Source organism: Manis javanica, chromosome X, assembly GCF_040802235.1.
Source record: "Manis javanica isolate MJ-LG chromosome X, MJ_LKY, whole genome shotgun sequence".
NCBI lineage: Eukaryota > Metazoa > Chordata > Mammalia > Pholidota > Manidae > Manis > Manis javanica.
In genome coordinates, this window is record NC_133174.1 from 1,291,320 (window position 1) to 1,313,236 (window position 21,917).

Genomic DNA, 21,917 nt, shown 5'->3' on the forward strand with positions numbered 1-21,917 from the left:
AAGAACCATTTTTGATCACTTAGTATTCCAGGAACTTCGGGCCTCTCCATAAAAGATCTGAAAAAATATATTGATGCCAACTTGAGTTACGATGGTGGGAAAACATGTTAGGAAGAAACCTTGTACGGTTCTTTTCTAGAGCAATCCACTCTGACAGGGGTCTTCATGGGAGATAGAAGAGGAGAAACATGGATGCAGAGAAGAAGCCACGTGGAGACAGAGGCAGAGGTGAGAGAGACATGGCCACAGGCCTGGGCCTGCCTGGAGCCCCCAGAAGCTGGACGAGGCAGGAAGGAGCCTCCCCTGGGGCCTGTGGAGGAGGGAACACCACCCCGCTATGCCCCTCCTGGACCTCATAGCCCCACCTGGGTCTCAGAGCTGGGGGAGGATAATTCCTGTGGTTTTAAGCTTATCCAAGGTGTGGTGATGCAGGACATGGCCTGGGGCCCCATGGAGGCTGCAGCTGGAAGCAGACTGAACCAGCATGTGGCAGGGGAGGCAGGCTTTGTACCCACAAGAGCGTGGGGTGGCCCCCCGGTTTCTGTGGGAGGTTGTGGTCGGGTGTTGGAGTAATTCCACAGGCTGGCAGGTAACAAACGGAAGCCAGCGATGCAGGGTGAGTGGGCACTGTGCCAGGCCTGTGTAAAAAAGGCTGTTTCACTCGGGCCACGTTACCCACAGGAGTGGGGTGGGGAGGGACCGGCAGCCTCTCTGGGGCCGCGGCCTGTCCTACCCCTTCCTTTTCCTAACGGGAGTTGTTTGGAGCAAAAGCTTTCAAATTTGATCAACTAATCAATCAGATTTTCTTTCATATATCAGGCTTGGTGTCTTATCTAAAAAAATCTCTCCCCAACCCAGGATGACAAAGATTTTCTCCTAAGTTTTTAATTTTCCTAAATGTTCTATAGATTGATGGCCTCTGTCCTGGTTTCTGGTAGATCTTGAGTTTGTTTTTGTGTGTGGTGTTCCTTTTGCAAGGGGGACCCTTCTGGTGTGCCGGCGCCACGTGTCCCGCACAGCTGTGTCCAGTGAAAGCTCCCTATTTGGATATTCGAGCAGATTCACAGACCCCACAGAGCGTGTGCACACTCACGTGGAGCTCTTGTAAAAAGGCGAGGAGGGCAGGCCGGCTGCAGAGGGTCACAAACAGACGTGCAGAGCTCCCCATCTGGTCTGCACCAAGCGCCGTTGGAGAGACCTCGGTGCCCTAGGCGGGCTGCCTGCAGACACGGCAGGAGAGCGGCCACCATGTCATGCCTCTGCGGTCACTTAGCAAAGCCAGCCTGCCTCACCGGAGGAGGCAGAGCCTCAGCAAAGGAACAGAGCTGGGGGTCACTGCCTGGCCTCCCTGCCCTTATCTTGGCCAAGAGTCAAGGGCCAGATTTGCATGCACCCAGGAGATAAAGAGAGAGGCAGGCGCACGGGACATAAAGGGACCCTGTCAGTCAGCCCAGCTGTGGGTCAATCCTTTCCTGACCCCTGGCTGGCCCCAGGTCCTTAAAAGGTAGGGGAGGGGTGAGAGGGGGTGGGTGGGGTTGCAGAGCGTGCATGCACACACACGCGTGCACACACACACACACACACACACACACACCAAACTATTGGGAAGTCCACCATGTCAGATTTAGTCACTGCTCCTCTGAGAGCTTAGGCACTTACAGCTTTTGAAAACTTCCACAGCAAACCGCGTCTGCAGCAGTCAGAGGGCCAGGCGGGGCTCCCACAGATACTCAGTTACTGGCACGGAGCAGTGGCTTGCATTTCGGTTGATTCACACTTTTTTTACATCCCCTTGTAAGATCCATAACTGAGAGGAAAATGTCAAAGGCAGCAAAGCTTTATGCCGGCGCTAAGGGGCCCAGTGAGCGGTACCTGAATCCTGCTTTTCAAATGGAGGTTTAGGAAACCCACACTGATGTTGGTTTTCATGGACTTGTCAGGGCTGCGGTCTGGTGGGATGATTCATGGATTGCGTGGTCAGGTCCCCCTCCCCAGAGTCCTGCACGGTAGCCCTCGCCCCTGGGACCTCAGGCTGTGGCTGCATTTGGAGATGGGGTTCCCTTCAGGAGCCAGAGAATGGGCACCTGTGTGTTTTCTCCCCAAGATCCCCACCCCTGCGATTTCCCTTCCACAGTCCGAAAGGCTCTGAGCCTTGCAATGGCGGTGGGGTCCTGCGTCCCTTCTGGTCCATGGAACACAACCCATGTCTGGTTCCTAGGGGCACTTCAGTGCCTCTTTGAGCATCCTGTGGACTTCCAGCTGGGACCTCAGTGGGTGTAGGGGGACAGAGCAAGGTCCCCCCATCATGGGACATGCGGGTGGGGAGCCCCACTGCAGGCACCCCAGTGTGTGAGTTATCGCCACACCACCTTCATCATGTATATGAAGGGGGCCAAGCTGCCTTCCCTACATTTCTCTGCCCCGTGTGGGGTCAAAACTTCCCTCCAGACATCTCGGTGGTCATTTGCTAAATAAATTTGCTTAATCTGGCAGGGAAATGATGCATTAAAAACCTTGATCAGTGCTATAAAGGTTCTCCCACCTTCACGCTGAGGAGAGTAACCCTGAATGTATTTGGGGCCGGTATGTGCCCACCAGATAGAGTGCATTTCTCGACTTCCAGGAATTTCTAAGGATGACAGTTGGAAGCAGGTGTCCTGGGTTGGGACTTGTGGATAATCTCCTTCACGGGGACTCACTCGGCCCTTGTGCTCTTATTATTTTTCTGCCTGGAATGTCGGAATGTCAGTGTGCTGCCTGGACCTTCAGCAGCTATGTTGAGGCCATGAGGCAAAGTCCACATGCTGAGGATGGAAGAACGGGGACGTGGAGCCCTGAGCTGCTCCCCTCTGGGCCTCACATTAGCTGAGAGAGAACACACCCCTCTCCTTGTGTACGGCATTTTTATCCCCAGGGTCTGTTACTAGATCCTCAAAGCAATTTCTAACTCATAAAATGAGGACCCACGGGCAGTGATGTTCACGTGTGGGGTGGAATCAACCATTTCAGATCAGTAGTTCCTCAAGAGTTGACATGAAGCTGTTTTACCTTCCCCCTTTTTTACCCACAAAAGTAGGCATGACTACTTCTGTCCGCTATTCTGTGAAGCCATTCACAGGGGCAATGAGTTCCCAAATATGCTTGCAGATGGATAGGTAAAAAAAAAAAAAAAAGAGAAAAAAATCAGATATCAGGACTACCATAACCCCAAGGAATGGGGTACCCACCGTGCCTGTCCGACCTCACAGTGAGCGATCAGAGACCCACTCCCTCCCTACACCATGCTTCTCACAAACAGGACACGTAGGCTGCAGCCACACCATACGGTTTACATCCCAGCCAGTCTCTCCCGGGTCATATCTCACAGCCCAGGCCTTTGGGGGAAGCTGCCCTTGTCCTTTTAAAAAAATGATTCTCCAGCTTCATTGAGGTATAATTGACAAATAAAACTGCATTTATTTCAGGTGGGCGACGTGAGGATTGGATAGACGTACACATCATAGAAAAATGATCACAATCAAGTGAATGGACACGTGCATCCATCTCAAGTGCTGAGGACTTGCGATCCACGCTCTTGGCCACTGTCCAGCCTGTTAACCACCACCACTGTGCTGTACACAAGACCCAGAACTTACTGGTCCTGTAAGGGAATTTACAGTCCCACCAAACAGTGCGTGAGGGGTCCCTTTGCTTCACAGAGTCGTGAACACCTGCTTGAGGACCCCCATCCTGGAATGAGTGAGGTCACGTCGCGCTGTGGTGTCCATCCTGGCTGCAGGAGCAAAAGGGAAAAGTCCCACAGCACGGCTGCAGCCACGGCTTCCACACGATGTTGCTCAGGGAAAACTGGGGGGGCACAGCAGTCAGGGTCCTCCTGTGCTGCTCCACAGCCTCGCCCACCCTCACCACCACCGCGTAGAACAGGGGCTCAGAGCCGGGGGACAGGGGCTGTGCCTCGGAGGGGTCCCTGGAGAGGTCAAACAGCAAGGGCGGGTGGTGCTGGATCACGCCGTCCCCAGAGCAGGGGCACACGCCTCGGCCGTGGCAGGCCCCCGCTCCCTCGGGGTGGAAGCGCGGTGTCACATAATGGACCTTCCACAGTCTTCCGCCTGAATGCATACAGGGAGGGTGTCAGGGCAGGAGAAACCTACTCAACTGCAAACAACGTACCTAGGTACTAAAAGAATCCTGGATCTTTTAGAAGAATACTGGGGAGTGACCATCAACTATCCCATTGCAATAAAAAGAAGACAGAACAGCAGAAGGGGGCTTGCACAGCTTGGACATGTGTTTAGCAAATCTGTGTCTGGGTGGGGTAGTGGCGTGAGCACCTACGTGTCTTTATGGTGCGCTGGGGGCAGAGAGGCATAGGGCTTATCCCAAAGGGCTCAGGGATTCAGCCGCAGGGCTTAGGGTCCACCACGCTGTGGCTAATTCCTTCTCCTTTGTTCCCCTATTTTTTTAACTGTTCAACGTCTCCGTGTTACTTCTAGAAACAGAAGCACCCGATGTAGCGACGCTTTTGCTACATCTTCAGGGGATTCATTTGGATACATGGCCGGTAATAAAGCCAATCAGAGGAAACATTTAGGAGTGCCGGCCAATCACCTCTCCAGAAATGTGTCCAAGCACTGGCGGCTGCCCTCTTTGAGACACACTGACTGATGAAGGCTTGTAAGAAAGAGATTCGTTCTCTGATGGTGAATTTCACGCGTCCACGTGGCCAGATATATGGTCAAATGCTGGTCTAGGTGTCGCCGTGAAGGTGTTTTTAAAAATGGGATTTGCATTTAAGTTAGTAGACTTGGAGTAAAGGAGGTGCCTTGCCGTGCTGTGGGAGGGCCTCATCCAATCAGCGGAAGGGCTTAAGAGACAAAGGGTGGGGTCCCCCAAAGAGGAAGGAGGTCTGCCTGCAGACCGCAGCACAGAAATCCTGCCTGAGTTTTCTGGCTTTGGACTCAAGATGATAGACTCAGTTCCTTCCAGGCTGCCAGCCTGCCGTGCTGAGCCCCACAACCAGGTGAGCCACTTCTTTAAAATCTCAGATCTGTCTCCATCCATCTATTCACCTATATCCATGTTTATCTTTGACTTGTCTGTCTCTCTAATCCATCTGTCTGTCATCTATATCTATCATCTATTTATCCATCCATCCGACCATATCTGTGAATTATCTATCCATCTATATCTATGAATTATCTATCTGTATCTATCTGTTTACCATCTATCCATTCATCCATCTATACCTATGAATTATCTGTCTATGTCTATGAATTATCCATCCATTTATATCTGTGAATTATCTATCTATATCTGTTTATCATTTATCCATCTGTACCTATGAATTATCCATGTCTCTAAATTATCTATCCTTCTATATCTGAGTTATCCATCCATCTATATCTGTGAATTATCTATCCATCTGTGTCTATGAATTATCTACCCATCTATGTCTATGATTTATCTACCCATCCATATCTATGAATTATCTATCTATATCTATGTTTATCATCTATCCATTCACCCATTTATACCTATGAATTATCTATTCTATGAATTATCCATCCATCTATATCTATGAATTATCTATCTATATCTGTTTATCATTTATCTATTCACCCATCTATACCTATGAATTATCCATGTCTCTGAATTATCTATCCATCTATATCTATGACTCATCCATCCACCTATATCTGTGGATTATCTATCCATCTATGTCTACGAATTATCTATCCATCTATGTCTATGATTTACCTACCCATCCATATCTATGAATTATCTACCCATCTATATCTATGCATTATCTACCTGCACCTCTCTGTCTATTGTCCATCTGTCCATCCATCCATACACACCCCCTCTTGGCTCCGCTTCTCTGAAGAGCCCCCACCTCACTGGGGGGTGGCATGTACTCACTGTCCTTGTCATACCAGCGTGCCGCGTGGAGATGCTTCCCACAGTAATGAAATAGGAACTCGTGTGCCGAGGGCTCAGCAGCTCCTTGCAGCAGGGGTACCAGGCTGCGGCCATCGATCACCCTGATTCAGTGAGGAGACCACAAGAAACAATCAGACCGAGGCCACATGGGCTGTGTTCTGCACCCGGGGTACAAAACTCCAAGTCTGCAAGGACCCCAGCGGGTAGTGCATGGTGTACCCCAGCAGGTGGTGCATAGAGCATGGCGCAGCTGCAGGCTGCTGAGCAACATACCTATTGCTTTTTTAATACACAGAATTACCATGTTTTGGGGGTTGTTACACAGCACACAACACACACACACACATACACACACACACACACAACCCATTCTGACCTTGGATATCAACACAAAGTCTTTTTAAATTCCTGCTGGACTGCCCATGACCCTAGTTGAGTGTTAGGGCCACGAACGTCTTTTTAAATCAGAAGAGATTCCAAGACATATTGTCACGTGTATACAGGAGCTGGACCAGAGAAGCCAGAGATGGGTACGGGATCCCAGATCCCCTTCCGTAGGAAAAAAATGAGTATTTTTCAAGTGTTTAATCTGAATTTAATGTAGAAATGTATAGCTTACTTATAATGGTGAAACAGTTTCAGCAGTTTATTTTTAAAGTTAAATTTTTTATTTTGAACACCCTAATTGTGATGGTACAATCGCATGTGTTTAGACCCAGCCAGGCTTGGGTGAAACATCACTCTAGGTATTGCCGTGAAGGCATTTCTGAGATGTGCTTAACCCGACAGTCAGTAGACATTACGTAAAGCAGGTGACCCTTGATAACGACAGTGGGCCTTGTCTTATCAGTCGAAGGGAGTCACTAGCATAGTCGGAGGTTTCCCAGAAAAGGTGGGATTTTGCCTCAAGACTATAACAGAAATTCTGTCTGAGCCTCCAGCCTGCTGACCTGATGGAAGGATTGCAATTTGTTAGCCTCCACAATTGCATGGGCCAATTTCTTAAAATGTCTTGTTTTCTACACACACACATACACATACCACATATATATAACCTGATGATACACAAATTAATAAACGAATAAAATGCTTTTTTGCAATGAGAAGTTGGGGATAATGGACCTCACATTATTATCCATTCCACAGGAGTTTTTATTTGTTGACTGAAATGCAGTGACATCAAATCAAAGTATTTACTTTTACTTTTTCTGTCATGTATTAGGGTGACTCTTTGGCAATGTGCTCATACGAAGGTGACAATCATGCTGAAACCATATTGTCATGGCGTCATGAATATATAGGTGAGGTTGTGCTTCAGGAGACAGCAAGGAGATATTGCCAAATGCATCAATTTCTAATGCTTTGATCCCCCATTGTTATGCCAAGTATGAAGTTTTACCAAAGCTGCAAAAAGCGTCACTTGCCCCAGTATTTTACGTCATCCTATGTTTTACTGAGAATGGTTATTTTCTCTTGGGCTGTCCCCTCCACTTGAGGCTGTGAGGATTGCTAAATATTGTCCTATTGTCGATTTTTCCTGCTAAATGTGAGGGGGTGGCAGCTCTCAGGGAACAAGAAGCGGGCAAGGTCATCGCACATGTGTGTACCTGTCCTGGGGCACCTCGCCGCCCCCCAGCTGGACCACGGTGGGGAACACGTCCATCAGGCTGGTGGGCTCCTGGATCACCCGGCCAGCCTGCAGCACCCCGGACCAGCGCACTATCCCTGGGACCCGGATGCCGCCTTCCCAGCCGCCCATTCCTTTACCACCTGTGAGTAAATGACATCATCAGAATTCTCTGGGAGGAAGTCCCACCTGCACAAGCTGGGGGCACCTGTCTCCATATCTGTATGTATGTTTTTATTCGCAGATACAGACTCCATGAATCATGCAGATGGATGATTCAAGAATGAGACTTTAAAAACTGCAGTGTAAAAGGTACGATTCCCTTAGTCTGACGTGATATCTGGAACACAGTGGGGCACATATATCTGGGGGTATGGTCATTACGCTACCTTTCATTGAGAATGATATTTGCACTCATTTTATCTTGATCATTTATTTGTATATTTCTCTTTCTCACTAGGGTGTAAACCCTTTAAAGGAGGGGTGTGTGTCCTTCCCTCTCTCTCGCTATCTAGGTAGTACTTGGTCTATAGCAGATGCTCAAGAAACCCCCTTAGAAAGAGCATACTTGTTCACCTCTGCATGTCCCACAAATTCCTGAGTGGGAGCCACTGGCTGCTGACATTGCCTTTCAATGCCAATGTCTACCGACTCACTGTATCTGTATTTACCCGACTTTTGACCCTTATGTTTTTGCACCCATCTTTGAACCCGTATGTCCATGGTCCTGTCTTCGGACCCCCCGTGCCCATGGACCCAGCACGTGAGCCCCAGGTCCACTGATCTTACCTCTATATATTCCATTCCATCCCCCAAGTCGGCCACGCTCATGTGTTGCTTCCAAATGACCTCCATGATCAGAGGTAAAATAGGTGAATGTCGTGTTTTTCAAACCGTTTTCTTCAATGGCCTTCAGAATTTCACCTTTACGAAAACAAGGGACACATCAGGCCAAAGTAAATAAAACAGCATCCGCTCGTTGAACCCAATGCCTCCTCTCTGTGGACATCACCGCTCGCTAGAATGTCATAAAAGGACAGTGGCCACCAGGAGACCATGGGTATGGACGTCATAGCGAAGGATGAAGGTGAGTCTAATTTTTCTGGAACCACAGGATTCAGAATCTTGCATATAAAGATATTGCCCACAGGGGAAACAGAATAAATCCCGAAAGCCAGGATGTCCCCAGTGGAGTGTTTTAAGCATCCCATGTTTGCATGTGTGCACATGTCCATAATCAGTGCATGGAGGTGAGAAACGGTGATTTGGAGGTTCCAGCTCATACAGGAGGAAGGCAGGGTGGTGAGCAACACCGGGGGGAATTGGGATGTGGGGGCCAAGACTCGGGAATGCAGAGCCACCTGCACACCGAGCCATCACCAGGGAGACCACATGGACACCCAAAACCATGAATATAAATATCTGAATCCACAAGGGCTCATGGAGTACAGAAAACACAGGTTTCTAAAACACCTCCCGTTTTGGGGTTCTTCATCCCTTTTCCCGACCCACCACATCATTCGATTTGCCTCAAGACATGCAACCATACACTGCAAGGATTTCAACGTCTACCTTCTTTCAAGAGTCTACAATTCATTGGTCCTCAAGGCCACAGAAGGAAAGTGATTTTGGTCCAACGTCCTGAATGACAGCGATTAGCGCTTCACTTTCTGTAATGTCTCCTGATGTCTTTACATAACAGACTTGGTGATTTTGTGCAAAACTGGGCTAAGAATTCAGAAATGCTGCAAGAGCCCATGACTATGTGAGATATGCGAAGGTTTTTCCCTGTTGTTTGGCGTGTATTCCTCATAGCGACCCGGGTCATGCGGAAATGCCCCATCTGTTACTATATGTTAACGGGGAGCAGACAGTCAGGCTCGGGGGTGCTTCGACTTACCTATGAGCCAATCCATCTCCTCCACGTTGTCTCCGTATAAGCCATGCCGGCTTTTCCCCAGAAACTGTTTTGTGGTGACAAGGGGGATGTGCACGTGTAGCAAGGAGATGCAGAGCAGGAAAGGGCCGTGCTTATTTCTGAAAGAAGAAAAACACCCCTCGGATAGAATGACATCCATTTCCACACACGTGAATCCATCCCATTCCTTCAAAGTAAAGGCGTGAGTTTTGGACACTAATCCACAGGAAAAGGTTGAGTTCTTCAAGCCCGTGTGCTCATAGGGTCTGTGTATGACATCCCACAGAGGACACGTGCTTTGAGAAGTCATCTCCTTTTCAACACAGGACGTTCTATTACCTTTCGATGTAGGAAACGGCTTCCTGTAACATAAGACTCGCTGTTCTCTCCAAAACCATGGGCTGCTCGACGACGCGATGGTTTCTCATCAGGATGCAATTCCAGCGACGGACGAAGCCGAAGCTGGCGTACCAGGAGGCGAAGAACAGAAAGACGATGCTGGCCGCGCCGACGACCGCCTTCCAGGGAATGGAGATTAACCGGCAGGTTTTGCCGACCGCACAGGTCAGTAGCCCCAGGGCCATCATCTGGGTGTAATGCCAGAGCTGGGCTCTCGTGTGGGCATCCACTTCTGGGGGTCTGCCGGGGTGACAGTCATTTACCAGCGTGAAAGGCATGCCGTAAAAATAGTCGAATCCGTGGCTCAGTGGGTGATGGCAGTGGTCTGTGCGGGATTCACAGTTCACGCCCTGGTGCCATTTTCCTGAAATCAGCAGCAAAAATGTTTACAAAAACATGCACCTGTAAAGTACTCTGCCTGATACGAATCCCCTTCCCAGAATCATCTGAATGTTCTGCTGAGAAGGAATGTCTACAAATACCAGCAGTTGAAGGAGAAAAGGAATATAGCAGAAAGGACTATCATAAAAATTTTAAATGGAAAAGAGTAAAATGGGTTTATTGGATATCGATGTTTAAATGAATACATTATGCTCCATGGATACTAACGAATGGCTAAATGCGGTGATGGTTATCAACGGATTCAAGGTTTAAGATTTCCTGGAGCATTTGGGATTAGAAGCTTGCACCCCTAGACCGTTCTCTTTTAAATAACTCCCAAAATAGCATTTACTTAAGGATATTTTTTACTTAAGATAATGGGAGCTGGCTGCTGGGTAATCTCGTGACACAGTACAAGTAACTGGCTCCATCCACTGACTAGAACCAAGAAACACGTACGGATTATTCCCCCCAAGACAATGTCATTATAAGATGGAAAATGAGAAACCCCCATTTCAATTTCCTGGAGGATGTCTAAAAATTGAGTTCTCTATGTGTACTTTCTATCTCTTTCGTGGTCCCCAGACCCTCAGCCAGTCTACATTTAGGTTCAAAACAGGATAAAAAAAGGGTGTAATATACCAGTGGCCAAAATTTCCAAGTCAAGAAGTTAAAACAGGTTCCTCTCCCCCTTTTTCCTCCTGCCAATCACAAACTGTCTCCAGAACCTGCAGGAATCTGTCCTAGATCTAAACCCAGGGAACCTACCTTTGTTTCCCTGGTTCCACTTAAGCAAACAAAAATACTGCAACAGGGTGGGGACTGTGGAGGAGAAACCTTACAGGGCGGTCTCCACCCCAAAATCTGTCTACCATTTGGGGCAGGAAAAAGAGCCTTCCCCCAGTACAGATTGAGGGTGTGGACCAGAAAATACAGATTCACAGAAGGAACAGGCACACAGGTCTGCCATTCTGAACAACATGAATATAAATGCACTTAGCCACGTCTGAAAGAAATCCTACCCACGTAGCAGGAGATACGCAGAAGGCAAGGGATCGGGTATATTGACCCAATGATGGTATTGCTAATGGAACGTTCTGGTGGATTCAGGCAGCTAAGAAGCCTTGTTCTTATTCTTAGAATTGAAGACAGAGTGTGTAGATGTGGAAAAAGTGCCCAGACATGCCCTTGGGCATGAGATATGCTGTAGAAGGAATGTTTGCATCCCCCTAAAATTCATGTATTGAAACTGCACCCCACAAGGTGATGGCCTTTGCAGGTGCATCTTGGGTAGGTGATCAGGTCATGAGGGTGGAGCTTCATGAATAGGATTGGTGCCCTTAGAAAGACCCCAGAGAGTGCCCAGGCCCCTCCTCCACGTGACGACACAGGGAGGAGATGCCACTCGTGAACCCAGAAGAGGTTTCTCACCTGATGCTCAACCGGCTAGCCCCTGGATTTGGTTAAATGACTGACCCAGCTCGCCCTTGACCAGGGGGCTGGGCAGACCATTGCTTCCTCTGGCCTGATCATACCCATTTCCTGCAGTGTCACATAAGGATGCTAGTTCTAGACCCACAAAGCTGAGCAAGGAATGAAAGCAGTTGACAAGCACCTGGTCCTCGGAAAGTGGGCAGGAAACGCCCCCAACATTCCTTTCTCTGGGGAGGACCAGAAACCTAGCAGGTCTGAGACCACCATCCCTAGACAGGGCATCCTGGGAGGTTGGCGCCTGGCTCATGTCTGGGCACTGGGTTTGCAGAGGGCTCATGCCATTCCCTAAATGATACACGTGGTTGCCTGGATCTGGAACCCATTTGCACAGTGTGGCTTGCTGGACACCTGCTTCCCTTCTGGGAGGATGGTCTGGCTGGGTGCTAGGCAGTGGTGTCTATGTGACCAGCCCCCAGTAAAAGCCCGCGGTGCTGAGTCTGTAAGGAGCTTCCCTGGTGACACCATTCGGCACATGTGGTCACAACTCCTCGCTGGAGGAATTAGGAGAGCCCTGGGTGACCACTACGGAAGCTTGTGCCTGGCAGCCCCCAGACCCTACCCCAGGCTCCTTTCCTGATTCCTGATTTCGCTCTGCTTCCGTCTGGTGTATAAAATCGTGGCTACGAGCACAACGCTATGCCCGGTCCTGTGGGTCGTCCTAGTGAATGCCGAGCCTACCGGTGGTCTTGGGGCCCCCTCACGCCCTCCTTTATAACCAGGGAGCTTCTAACCCTCCCTGCATTTGCTAGGAAGTCACCAATGATCAACTCTGAGGGTTTCAGCATGGACATTTAGGGAGAAATAATCTCCAGAGATGTTTCTGATAAATCAGGAGAGGAGATTGATATGTCCAGGGAGGGACAGAGGCCAATACCTGAAGATTTTGAACTAAAATTTTTGGTTGACAAAATTTAAACACTGTGACCACTGAGACCTCGGATGGATGGGGCACCTAACTGGGGTTCTGACATGTGCCTTGTCTCCCCCCTGTAGGAAAACAGATTCTTCAGATCCTTGATCTTCCTGATGGCCGAAGAGGCTATGAGTGTGAGCACCTATGAGGCCGGTTGCATAGCCTTGCTGCTGCAGGATGCTGGCAAACGTGGTTTCATTCTTGGGGAGTCCGCCCGAGCCCCCGTTCCACTGCAGGGCCCGGTATCCATCGCTGGCGTCCATGCCTGTGGAGCAGAGAGGAGGCATTTACTGACCCTTGGCGGTTCTCGCCGGGCGATGGCTGGCCCCACCAGGGGGCGCTGTGCAATGCTGGGAATTGTTTTCGGGTGTCACAATGGGAGAAGGGGTGCCACTAGCACCTGGTGAGTGGAAACACCCTACAATGGCCAGGACAGCCCCCACCCTGAAGAACCATACAGCCTTAGGTGCCAATGGTGCTGAGATTGAGAAGCCCAGGGCCTTTGCATGACAGGCCCTGTCTGTCTGTGACTACCTACCTACCTACCTATTCATCACCTATCTGTATCAATCTATTTATGTATCTATCTACCTCTCATCTATATCTATGTAGATATCTATTTATTATCTATCTATCTATCTATGTATCTACCTACCTATCTATATCATCTATCTAATCTATATATCTATCTCTCTATCATCTATCTATATCATCTATTTATCTATCTATCTATCTGTCTGTCTATCATGTCTATATCTATCTATCTGTCTGTCTGCTATCATCTATCTATATCATCTATCTATCTATCTATCTATCTATCTATCTATCTATCTATCTATATCTATCTATATCACCTATCTACCTATCTACCTACCTATCTAGGATAGTGGTTCTCATCCAAAGGTGATTCTGACCCCCAGGGATGACTGGCAATACCTGGAGGCATTTTTGGTCATCAAAACTTAGAAGGAAAAGTGGTTGCTACTAGCATCTAGCAGGTGGAGACCTCAGAATGGGGCTGTGTTTGGAATCACGGTCCTTAAAGAGGGGATCAAGGTAAAATGAGGCCGTCGGTGGGCCCCATTCCCATAGGACTGGTGTTCTTGTAAGAAGAGCAGATGATGACACACACACGCACAGAGGGACGACCCCGTGACGACACAGGGAGAAGATGCATCTATACACCCAGGAGGAGCAGCCCTGCCCACACCTGGACCTCGGGGTCCGGCCTCCAGGGGCGGGGACATAATGTGTGTTGTTGAATCCTCTGGGATTCTCTTATGGCGGCCCGAAGAGACTAACATAATAATATTCCAATACGTGAATAATCCATTCTTCTGTTGATGGACTGTTTCTGTACCTGGGTCTCTCCTGGCGCTGCTGTGAATATTCTCATGCCTGTATTTTGTACAACATACATGTGTGCACATGTTGGGCACATCCTTAGGCATTGCTGGCTCATGGGTAAGCATGCACTGCGCTTTAGCAGGCACTGGCAGAGCGATGCGCACAGAGGTCATACAGGAGTGCACCTCCGCCCGCAGCGTCTCAGGCATCCGTCTCCCCCTGCCTGGCAACACTTTGAACTGCCTGTCCTTTCCAAGCCAGCCACTCGGCTGGGTGTATGTTGGTATAACTTTGGTTTTTCTTTAAATTCTATAGGGAACATTGTCTCACTATCTTGGCCCCTCCACATCTGGCGCATGTGGAACAGGACCGTTTACCGTACACCCAAAGGTTTAGCACGGCTCTCGGTATGAGTTTTCTTATTGCTACTGTAACAAACCGCCGTAAGTTTGGTGTCCTAAAACAGCACAAATCTGCTTTGTGGCATTCCTGGAGCCTGGCAGTGTCAGGTCAAGTTGGCAGGGCTGCATCCTTGGAGAGGAGGACCACATTCCCTGGCTGGCTGCCTTCAAGGCACAAAACGTGGAGGTCTTACCCCAGCCCCACGTCTCCTTCTGTTCCTATGACACCCCTGCCTCCCTCTTACAAGGACCTTTGTGATTATATTGGGACCATCTGGACCACCCAGAATAATGTCCCCATTTCAAGACCTGTAACTGAATCACATCTGCAAAATCCCCTTTACCATATAAGGGAATATTCACCAGATCTGGGAATTAGGATGTGGGATCTTTGGGGACTATGAGCCAGCTCCCCCCCCATAGTCACCTGACACCTGTCTGAAATCATGACTTTGCATCCTTTAAACAAATAAACATGATGTCAAACATAATCTGCTACCACACAAGAGTTTTGGCCTCTGAATGTCCAATTATCGCCAATTCATTTTTTTCTGCACGCCCCCGTGGCATACAGTATCGTTTAGGTAATGCCAAGAGGTTGCAAGGGAACACTACATTTTCACCATTTTCCCTGCCTCTCAACCATGGCTGGCGATTGGTAGTGGCGATCAGTGAGTGGCCCGGATCTGCCCCTTTCTTAGCTGTGCCCACAACACCCACCTGACCTGATGGAGTGCCTCCCCGTGAGGAATGCAGCTCTGCTCGGGGTGCAAAGTGGGGCGGCTGCCAGGTGCTGCGTGAACCTGACGCCTTCCTCTGCCAGCCGGTCGATATTCGGCGTCCTGCGCAAACCACACAGATGTCATCGGGAGGAAGGGGATGCGCATGGACCTTAAGCAGGTCCCCGCATTGAAAGGCCAGGGATGGATCCGTATTCCTGCAGGGACTTCACGGGGTTTTAGAATTATTCAAGGGTAGGGAAGCTCCTGGCATCCAGTGACCAGGCTGCTGCTGAACGCCCTACAATACACGGGATCCCCTACAATATAGTGCACTGGACAGTCCTGTGGACAAAGAACCCCAAAGGCAGCTGTGCTGGGGTGGAGAAGCCCTTCACCAGAGTGACATGGAAGGAACGGTCCTGGTGGAAAGAATCTGGCGTGGTGTCACTGAGCTCATGGAACAAAATGAGGCCCTGAGCCTGGGCTGTCCCCGTAGCCAGGCACGTAGGTGGTTCAGTGGGTTGAGGTGACCACGGTGTGGCTCACACACATGTGCTCAGCCCCCAGGGCCATGAATACCTTGAGTCCCACCTGCTACAATAGGCATCGGGGTCCTCAGGCACAGCCCAACCCGGCTGGCCATGCGTGGCCACCATCTGTGTCCACCATGTCCCCTGTAGGACGTGGGGGCCATAATGAGCCTTCCAGCCGGTCTAGCCTGAGGCTCTCACTGTGTGATGGAGCTGACAGCTGTAGGCTGTGTTGCTCTGACCTAGGGAGTCTCCCGATCTGCTTCCATCCCCTGGGAAGCGGTAGCCGTGCCAACCTGTTTGCGTGCATAGCTGCGTCCCTTAATCTTGCTGTTCTTTGCTCCTCTGTGAGCAAGCCCTATTTCACACACCGAGAATGGTCTTCAAGTGGGATGGACAAAGAGCTCACCCCTTCCTGCCTGCACTAAGGTTCCCTGCGGACGGGTTACACGGCAGAGATACTGGAGTAAGATACAGAGAACAGACAGAAAGATGTGGACGCGGAGGCCACTGGCCAGAATACTTAAATTGTCTGGACTAGAATGTGCAGGACAGCTATGGCCCAAAACTTCTGTAGAGGGCAGGGGGAAACAAAGACACATGGCCCCAAGATAAAAGGTGTCCCTGCAGGGCAGTTAGGGGTGTGAATGGGGGAAATTTCTGGCTGGGATCCTGGGTGTTGTTAAAGGGTTTCAGGAAGTTAATGGTGGTTCATGACCCTTATCTACTGAGAAAAAGAGGCCCTTAGTGTCCGTGTCCTCCTGACATTGTAGGGAGAGGATGGAGACTTGACTTGGGGCTTTGCTGAGCAGGTGGGCAACCTCAGGCTAAGGGTCACTGTGCCGGCGATACTATATTCTTTTACATGAGCCACTTTCTAAGTCCTGTGGTCAAGACCGAAGTCCGAGGTTGGGTTTTAGCGTCAAGACCTTGGGAGGCATAAATGCTACAAATTCAGCCAGACCATCTTCCGAACGCATCACGGTGTGCATTTCTTTTTAACTCCGACGGTTTTGCAAATGTCAAAGACTACATCTCTCATTTTGTTTTTCTTAAGATGGCAAATGTTGCCTGAAAAAGATAAATAACTCATAGTGTTTTCTTCAAAATCCTCAAAGCTAGTGAAGTTCAGCTAGAAATGTTCAGGGCGGAACTTGAAAGAGACGGTCGTTATCCATGCATAGGATTCACGCTTCTGAGATTATTAAAGAGAAAAGCTGCCTGAAAGACTTTTGGGCCCCCTCATGTTATGCTTACAACAAAGATTCCTAGCCAGGGGAGGATCACAAATGTAAGCAAAGTTTGAAGGTTCAGCCACTTGTCTTTGGTCATGTAGCGAGAAAGTGCCAAGTCGGGATAATGCCAAGTCTGTGCAGCTGGAAATCCACCGATGGTGACCTTCGGGGGCTTCTGGCTGCTGCGTGTCAGACATCAGGGTTACAGTGGCATTCATGACGGACTTCCCGCTGGTTCCCGTGCATCAGCCCCGTTTCTGCCTGCTGCATGGTGCTCCTGTCATATTTAAAGACGGGCAGAGAGTCCTCATGGACACGTTTCCAAAGCTGTTACCAACGCTGTTTGCCTGTGGCTTGCAGACCCCTGGAAAACACAGCAGAGGTCGCCCGCATTTCAGACACCTGCTTCTCAGGGCAGGTGAGGACCCCTGGCAAGCCGTTGTTTTCAAAGAATAGTTGTGCTGGTTCGGATTATTCTGGCAGTTTTTCTTATCTGTGGCTCCTGTTTGAAGTGTGACCAACCGAAACATAAAGGCCGTTATTATGAATCACCAGTTCTTTTTGGCTTGTTTTAGTAGCCCAAAGGTAGGAATTAACATTTTGCTTGTCCTAGTACATGATATACACAGGCTTATAGGATTATATGAAGTATAGTTATGATATTAGTTCTGACCCATCTTTGCCAGTTTTTAAAAAGTTGTATCTCTAGTCTGATATCCAAGAGTCTGTCTACCCATCTATTTATTTATCATCTATCCATCCACCCAACCATCCATCCATCCATCTACCCACCCTCTATTTATCATTTATCTACCTATCATCTATCCATCTATTTATCTACCTATCAAGTTTTTATCTCCTATAGCTGTCTTCATGATTATCCACAGAGCACAATGTGATGAAAAACACCTGAGTTTTCAACGTCCATGTAGGAATTGTTCCCTGCAGAATCTTTTTCTCCCACTTTCTACAAGGTATCTTAAAACAAGAAAAAAAGAAGCTCTTTTAACATATATGAATGTAATCTTAAGTTCTGTGCTTCTCAGTTTATGCCATTCCCTTTTTTCCCCTTACCAAGTAGATTTGCAAATCCAGTCCTTTAAAAATATTACTCTCAAGTGCCTCTCATTTCTTTATGCATTTTTTAAAAAATAGCATTCTGGGCTATGGAATCATAGTTATGTTTATTTAAAAAGGAAAGTATCAGAGTTTCTGAGGGTGGTAGAAATATCCTCTGGTCTCTCAGGAAGGAGATGTGTGGCTTGCCCTAAGTGAGGCTTTTCTGAGATGGGAGATCTCTTCTTCCTGTTCTGTCAATAAAATGAGCAAGGCGCACGTTTATTTGGACTCACTGCTCCGTCTTTTACCACATGGCTGGTGTGGCTTTGCTGTTAGAACACTGGGGGTCCCATTCCTTATTTTGCATCATCGAGCAGAAAGAAATGTGGAGATCATGCAAGGTTTCAGATCACCAAGGGGATTTTATTCAGTCAGTTCTGTATTTTCGAAGACATTTATCTTTTAAAAACATTTATGCTTCATTATTCTGTGTATAGGAAAGATACTGTGTCTCACGAAGCCCTAGATCGCCACGTAAACCATTCTTACATGGACTTCCAGAAAGGAAATACTGCTGTCAGTTACACCAGGAATGCCACGAACTGCAAGAAGCAACTTAAATTTGCTGATAGGAAGATGAGAAAATGGAGCAAAAACTTGAAACATGAAAAGAAATCACTGGTAGCTGGCAGAATTGTTAAGCAGGGTGTGCCCTGCTGAAACAGCAGACATTCTTGTCCCCAGTCCTGGAGGCTGGACTCCGCGGTCCAGGTGTGGGCAGGGCTGCTCGTCCTGGGTGTACAGATGCATCTTCTCCCTGTCCTCACAGGGTCGTCCCGCTGTGCGTGTCTGTGTTCTCATCTGCTCTTCCTATAAGGACACCCGTCCTATGGGCTCAGGGTCCACCTCATGACCTCATCTTACCTTAACCCTCTCTTTATAGACTCGTCTCCAAATACTGTCCTATCTGAGGTCCTGGGGTGAGGGCTGCAACATAGGGATTTTGGGGGCCACAAGTAAGCCCCTTGCAAGGAGGTGAGGCTCAGAGCATGCAGGGGTTCTTTTGGGGTCTGACAATCCTCTAAAATGCTTTGTGGCAGGAGATGCACAGCTCTGTCAAGATACGAGAAGCCAATGACCTGCACACTCTGAGTGGGTGGATAGTCTCTGCTATGATTTGCAACCGCGCCTGCCCACCAGGGAGGAGAGAAGCAAGCATCATTCACCTTCTTATTTGGCAGGGGATGGCCTGGAGGGCTCTGAAGTGTGTACCAAGCTCACGGCAGGCAGCTGGTTGACTAGCAGCCTCAGAACGGATCTACTCATGTGCTGGCTCCCAGAACCTGGGAATAGGACTCCACTTGGAAAAGGTCTTTGCAGATGTACCTAGTGCAGGATCGGAGGTGAGGCCCTCTTGGATTGGGGTGGCCTTAAATGTAACGACAGCTATCCACAAAAGAGACAGAGGAGAGACACAGACACAGAGAGGAAGCCATGTGCAGATGGAGACAGAGACAGGAGGGACCTGACCACAGGTCCAGGGCTTCCTGGAGCCCCCAGAAGCTGGAAGAGGCAGGAAGGAGCCTCCCCTGGGGCCGGTGGAGGGAGCTCAGCCCTGTCCCACCTGGGACCTCAGATTCTGGTCTCCAGAGCTGAGAGGAGATGGTCCTGTTGTCCTTTGTGGTCATTTGTTAAGGTAGCCCTAGGAAGTGCATACACCCACCCACCAAAGTTCCACGTTGTTTGAAAGGTTACAACCTCCTTTTCCTGAGCAAACGTTTTTTTTTTTTTGGTGTGGAGATACCATGCACTAAGCAATTCCCCACTTCTTACAGGTATATTTTAAATGCATCTTTCAGCCAAATACACATGCGCACACCCACCCCGCAGCAGCGCACGGTACCTCAGTGTATTGTTCCCATAGCAACCGAGGTCCCCGATGCCAAGGTCATCTGCCATTATCAGCAGAATGTTAGGTTTAAAGGCGTTTGATGCCTTTACTTCCGAAGTCGTCAGTAGCGAGCATACTGCGAGTAGAACCGGCAAACAGTTCCTGGAGAGAGAAACATGGCCAGGGGTGAACGTCTGCAGGCTGGAAGGAGAAGTCGTCGTTTGGAAGCCGCTGGCTGGTAAGGTACGTGCATTTCCACTCAATTAGGATTTAAGGAGGGGTTGCATCTAGATGTGGGTTCCTTTTGTCCCAATTTGCTTGCCTCCTAACACGCACGGCACAAAACTTGAGCAGGAAAAGGCTGTTTTTGTTTTGAAAGTGTAGGTGTGCCCAAGTTGGGTTCTTTCAAAAATCCTCCTTCCCGCCCCCTTGCAAAGCGGCCTCTTGGGCTCCTGCCTCGGGAAGGCCAGGCCGGAGGGTGAGCGTAGCCTGCAGGCCAGCACCTCCCCTTCCGGGCGCCTGGCCGCGCCCCCGCCCAGTGTCCCCGGAGCGTCGGGCACCGCGAGGGAGGCGGGTCTGAGCCCGGAGCCTTGAATTACGTGGGACGGAGGCGGGATTCCAAGCCCTCCGACCCCGCGCAGCTGCTGTAACCCCGAGGTGAGGCGCGGCCCCCCGAGCCCGGCCGCCAGGGCGCCGGAGCGCGCAGGCCCCCGTGCGTCCGGAGAGCTGGGGCTCCCGGGCGCGGAGTCGGGGCTCTGCCCGCCCTTCCACCGGACCCCGTCCCGGGCTGGAGGGGCTGCTCTGTCCCGCGTCCCCGGCAGGGCGCCAGCCCCCGCATTGCGCCCCGATGCACCAACCGCCCGGACGCTGGGGGGCGCCGGGACTGGGGAGGCGCGCGGAGGGGGCACGGGGAGGAGTCGGCGAGCCGAGGCGGGGCCGGGGACCGGGCTGCGGGAGGCGGGGTGTGGGGGGCGTCGCTCAGCCGCGCTTCGGGGCGGGGCTCAGAGTCGGGGTGCGGGTACGCGCCGCGCTCCGCAGGGGGCGCTCGCGCCGGGCTCCTTCGGGCCGGAGGCGGGGCCCCGGGGGCGGGACTGGGCGCGTCGTGCGCTGGGGCGCGGCCACGCCGGGGGAGGCGGCAGGGGGCGACAGGGCGTCTCCGAGCAATTCGGATTTGGGGTGCTGGCCGCGCTCCAAGGGAGAGGCCACGGGGTAAAGGGGCGTGTCTTGGGGAGCTGCGTGGGGACGCACAGGGCCGGGCCGGGGGCGTGCCTTAGGCGGGGAGGGGCGTGGCCTGCGAGGAGCCCGGGGGCCATCCTCCCCTTAGTGGCCCCTCCCTGCTTCGCTCTCCCCCCACCCCTGCTCCTTGTCCCGCGTCCCTGCTGGGCCGAGCGCTGGCCTCCAGCTGCGCTTTGCTGACTCCCAGGCGCCCGCACGGCGCGCCCTCCCCGGAGGCCCCTCTCGCCCGGGGGGCGCCCCTCCCCCTCTCCGCCCCTCCATCTCGCCCTCTCGCCTTCCGCCCCAGGCCCGCGTGGGGGCGCGTCCGGGATCCCGCGCACCTGGCGGCCGGCGCGGCGCGTCCGCTCTCCGCCGCGGGTCCCATGGCCGACAGGACCTTGCTCGCTGCGCCCCGCCCCGCGCCGGGACGCGCCCACGGACCTGCGCCCTGTGGGGTGTGGGGCCGCCTCCCGCCCTAATCCGCTTAATCTCCCGGCGGAGAGTTGATTCTACAAACAGGTTTAACGGGGTCCCCGCCGCTTCGGGGCCCGGAGGAGCTGGGATCCCGGCTGGCGCGCCCCCTTTCTGCAGGTCTCCAAGGTCTCAGCCACCAGGCCGCCAGGATGCCTTCGAATTCACCTTCACGAGGGTCCAGGAAGCCAGACTTTTCTAACTGTGGCCAAGGGCGGCGGGCGTGGTTGCAGTGTGAGCTATGCTGGTTGGACCCTCACCTAGGGGGCTTTATACGGGGGTCTGCCTGGCGCTCATGACCAGGGCCTGGACCCCATTAGCTGCCCCGGACTACCTGTGTGTCTGTCTGCCTTTCCCAATCAAGTGTGCAGTGG

The 21,917-nt window shown here is 50.8% G+C and overlaps 1 protein-coding gene and 1 long non-coding RNA gene across 11 annotated transcripts in view; one reads left to right on the forward strand and one right to left on the reverse strand.

Annotated features, from left to right (window-relative positions):
* Positions 1–3,431: 3,431 nt before the first annotated feature.
* LOC108402570 (arylsulfatase D-like) lies at positions 3,432–21,545 on the reverse strand. 3 transcript variants are annotated; one of them, XM_037013411.2, is made up of 10 exons: positions 21,414–21,545; positions 19,870–20,019; positions 15,141–15,262; positions 12,815–12,937; positions 9,825–10,248; positions 9,468–9,604; positions 8,357–8,491; positions 7,548–7,710; positions 5,920–6,041; positions 3,432–4,109 (listed from the first exon to the last, which is right to left on the reverse strand). In XM_037013411.2, the coding sequence occupies exons 1-10, from the start codon at positions 21,455–21,457 to the stop codon at positions 3,745–3,747; spliced, it is 1,785 nt and encodes a 594-aa protein (XP_036869306.2). In that variant the 5' UTR covers positions 21,458–21,545; the 3' UTR covers positions 3,432–3,744. The 3 variants fall into 3 exon arrangements, with proteins under 3 accessions (XP_036869306.2, XP_036869305.2, XP_036869307.2); XM_037013410.2 differs by lacking the exon at positions 21,414–21,545 and adding an exon at positions 20,457–21,125; XM_037013412.2 differs by lacking the exon at positions 21,414–21,545 and adding an exon at positions 20,457–20,733 and having other exon boundaries at positions 5,934–6,041.
* The window catches only part of LOC108406530 (uncharacterized), a 42,477-nt gene continuing 40,585 nt past the window's right edge, over positions 20,026–21,917 (forward strand). For all 8 annotated transcript variants that reach the window (XR_005059995.2, XR_012127583.1, XR_005059993.2 and 5 more), the window contains exon 1: positions 20,026–20,514. This is a non-coding gene — a long non-coding RNA (uncharacterized lncRNA). The remainder of the gene's footprint in view (positions 20,515–21,917) is intronic.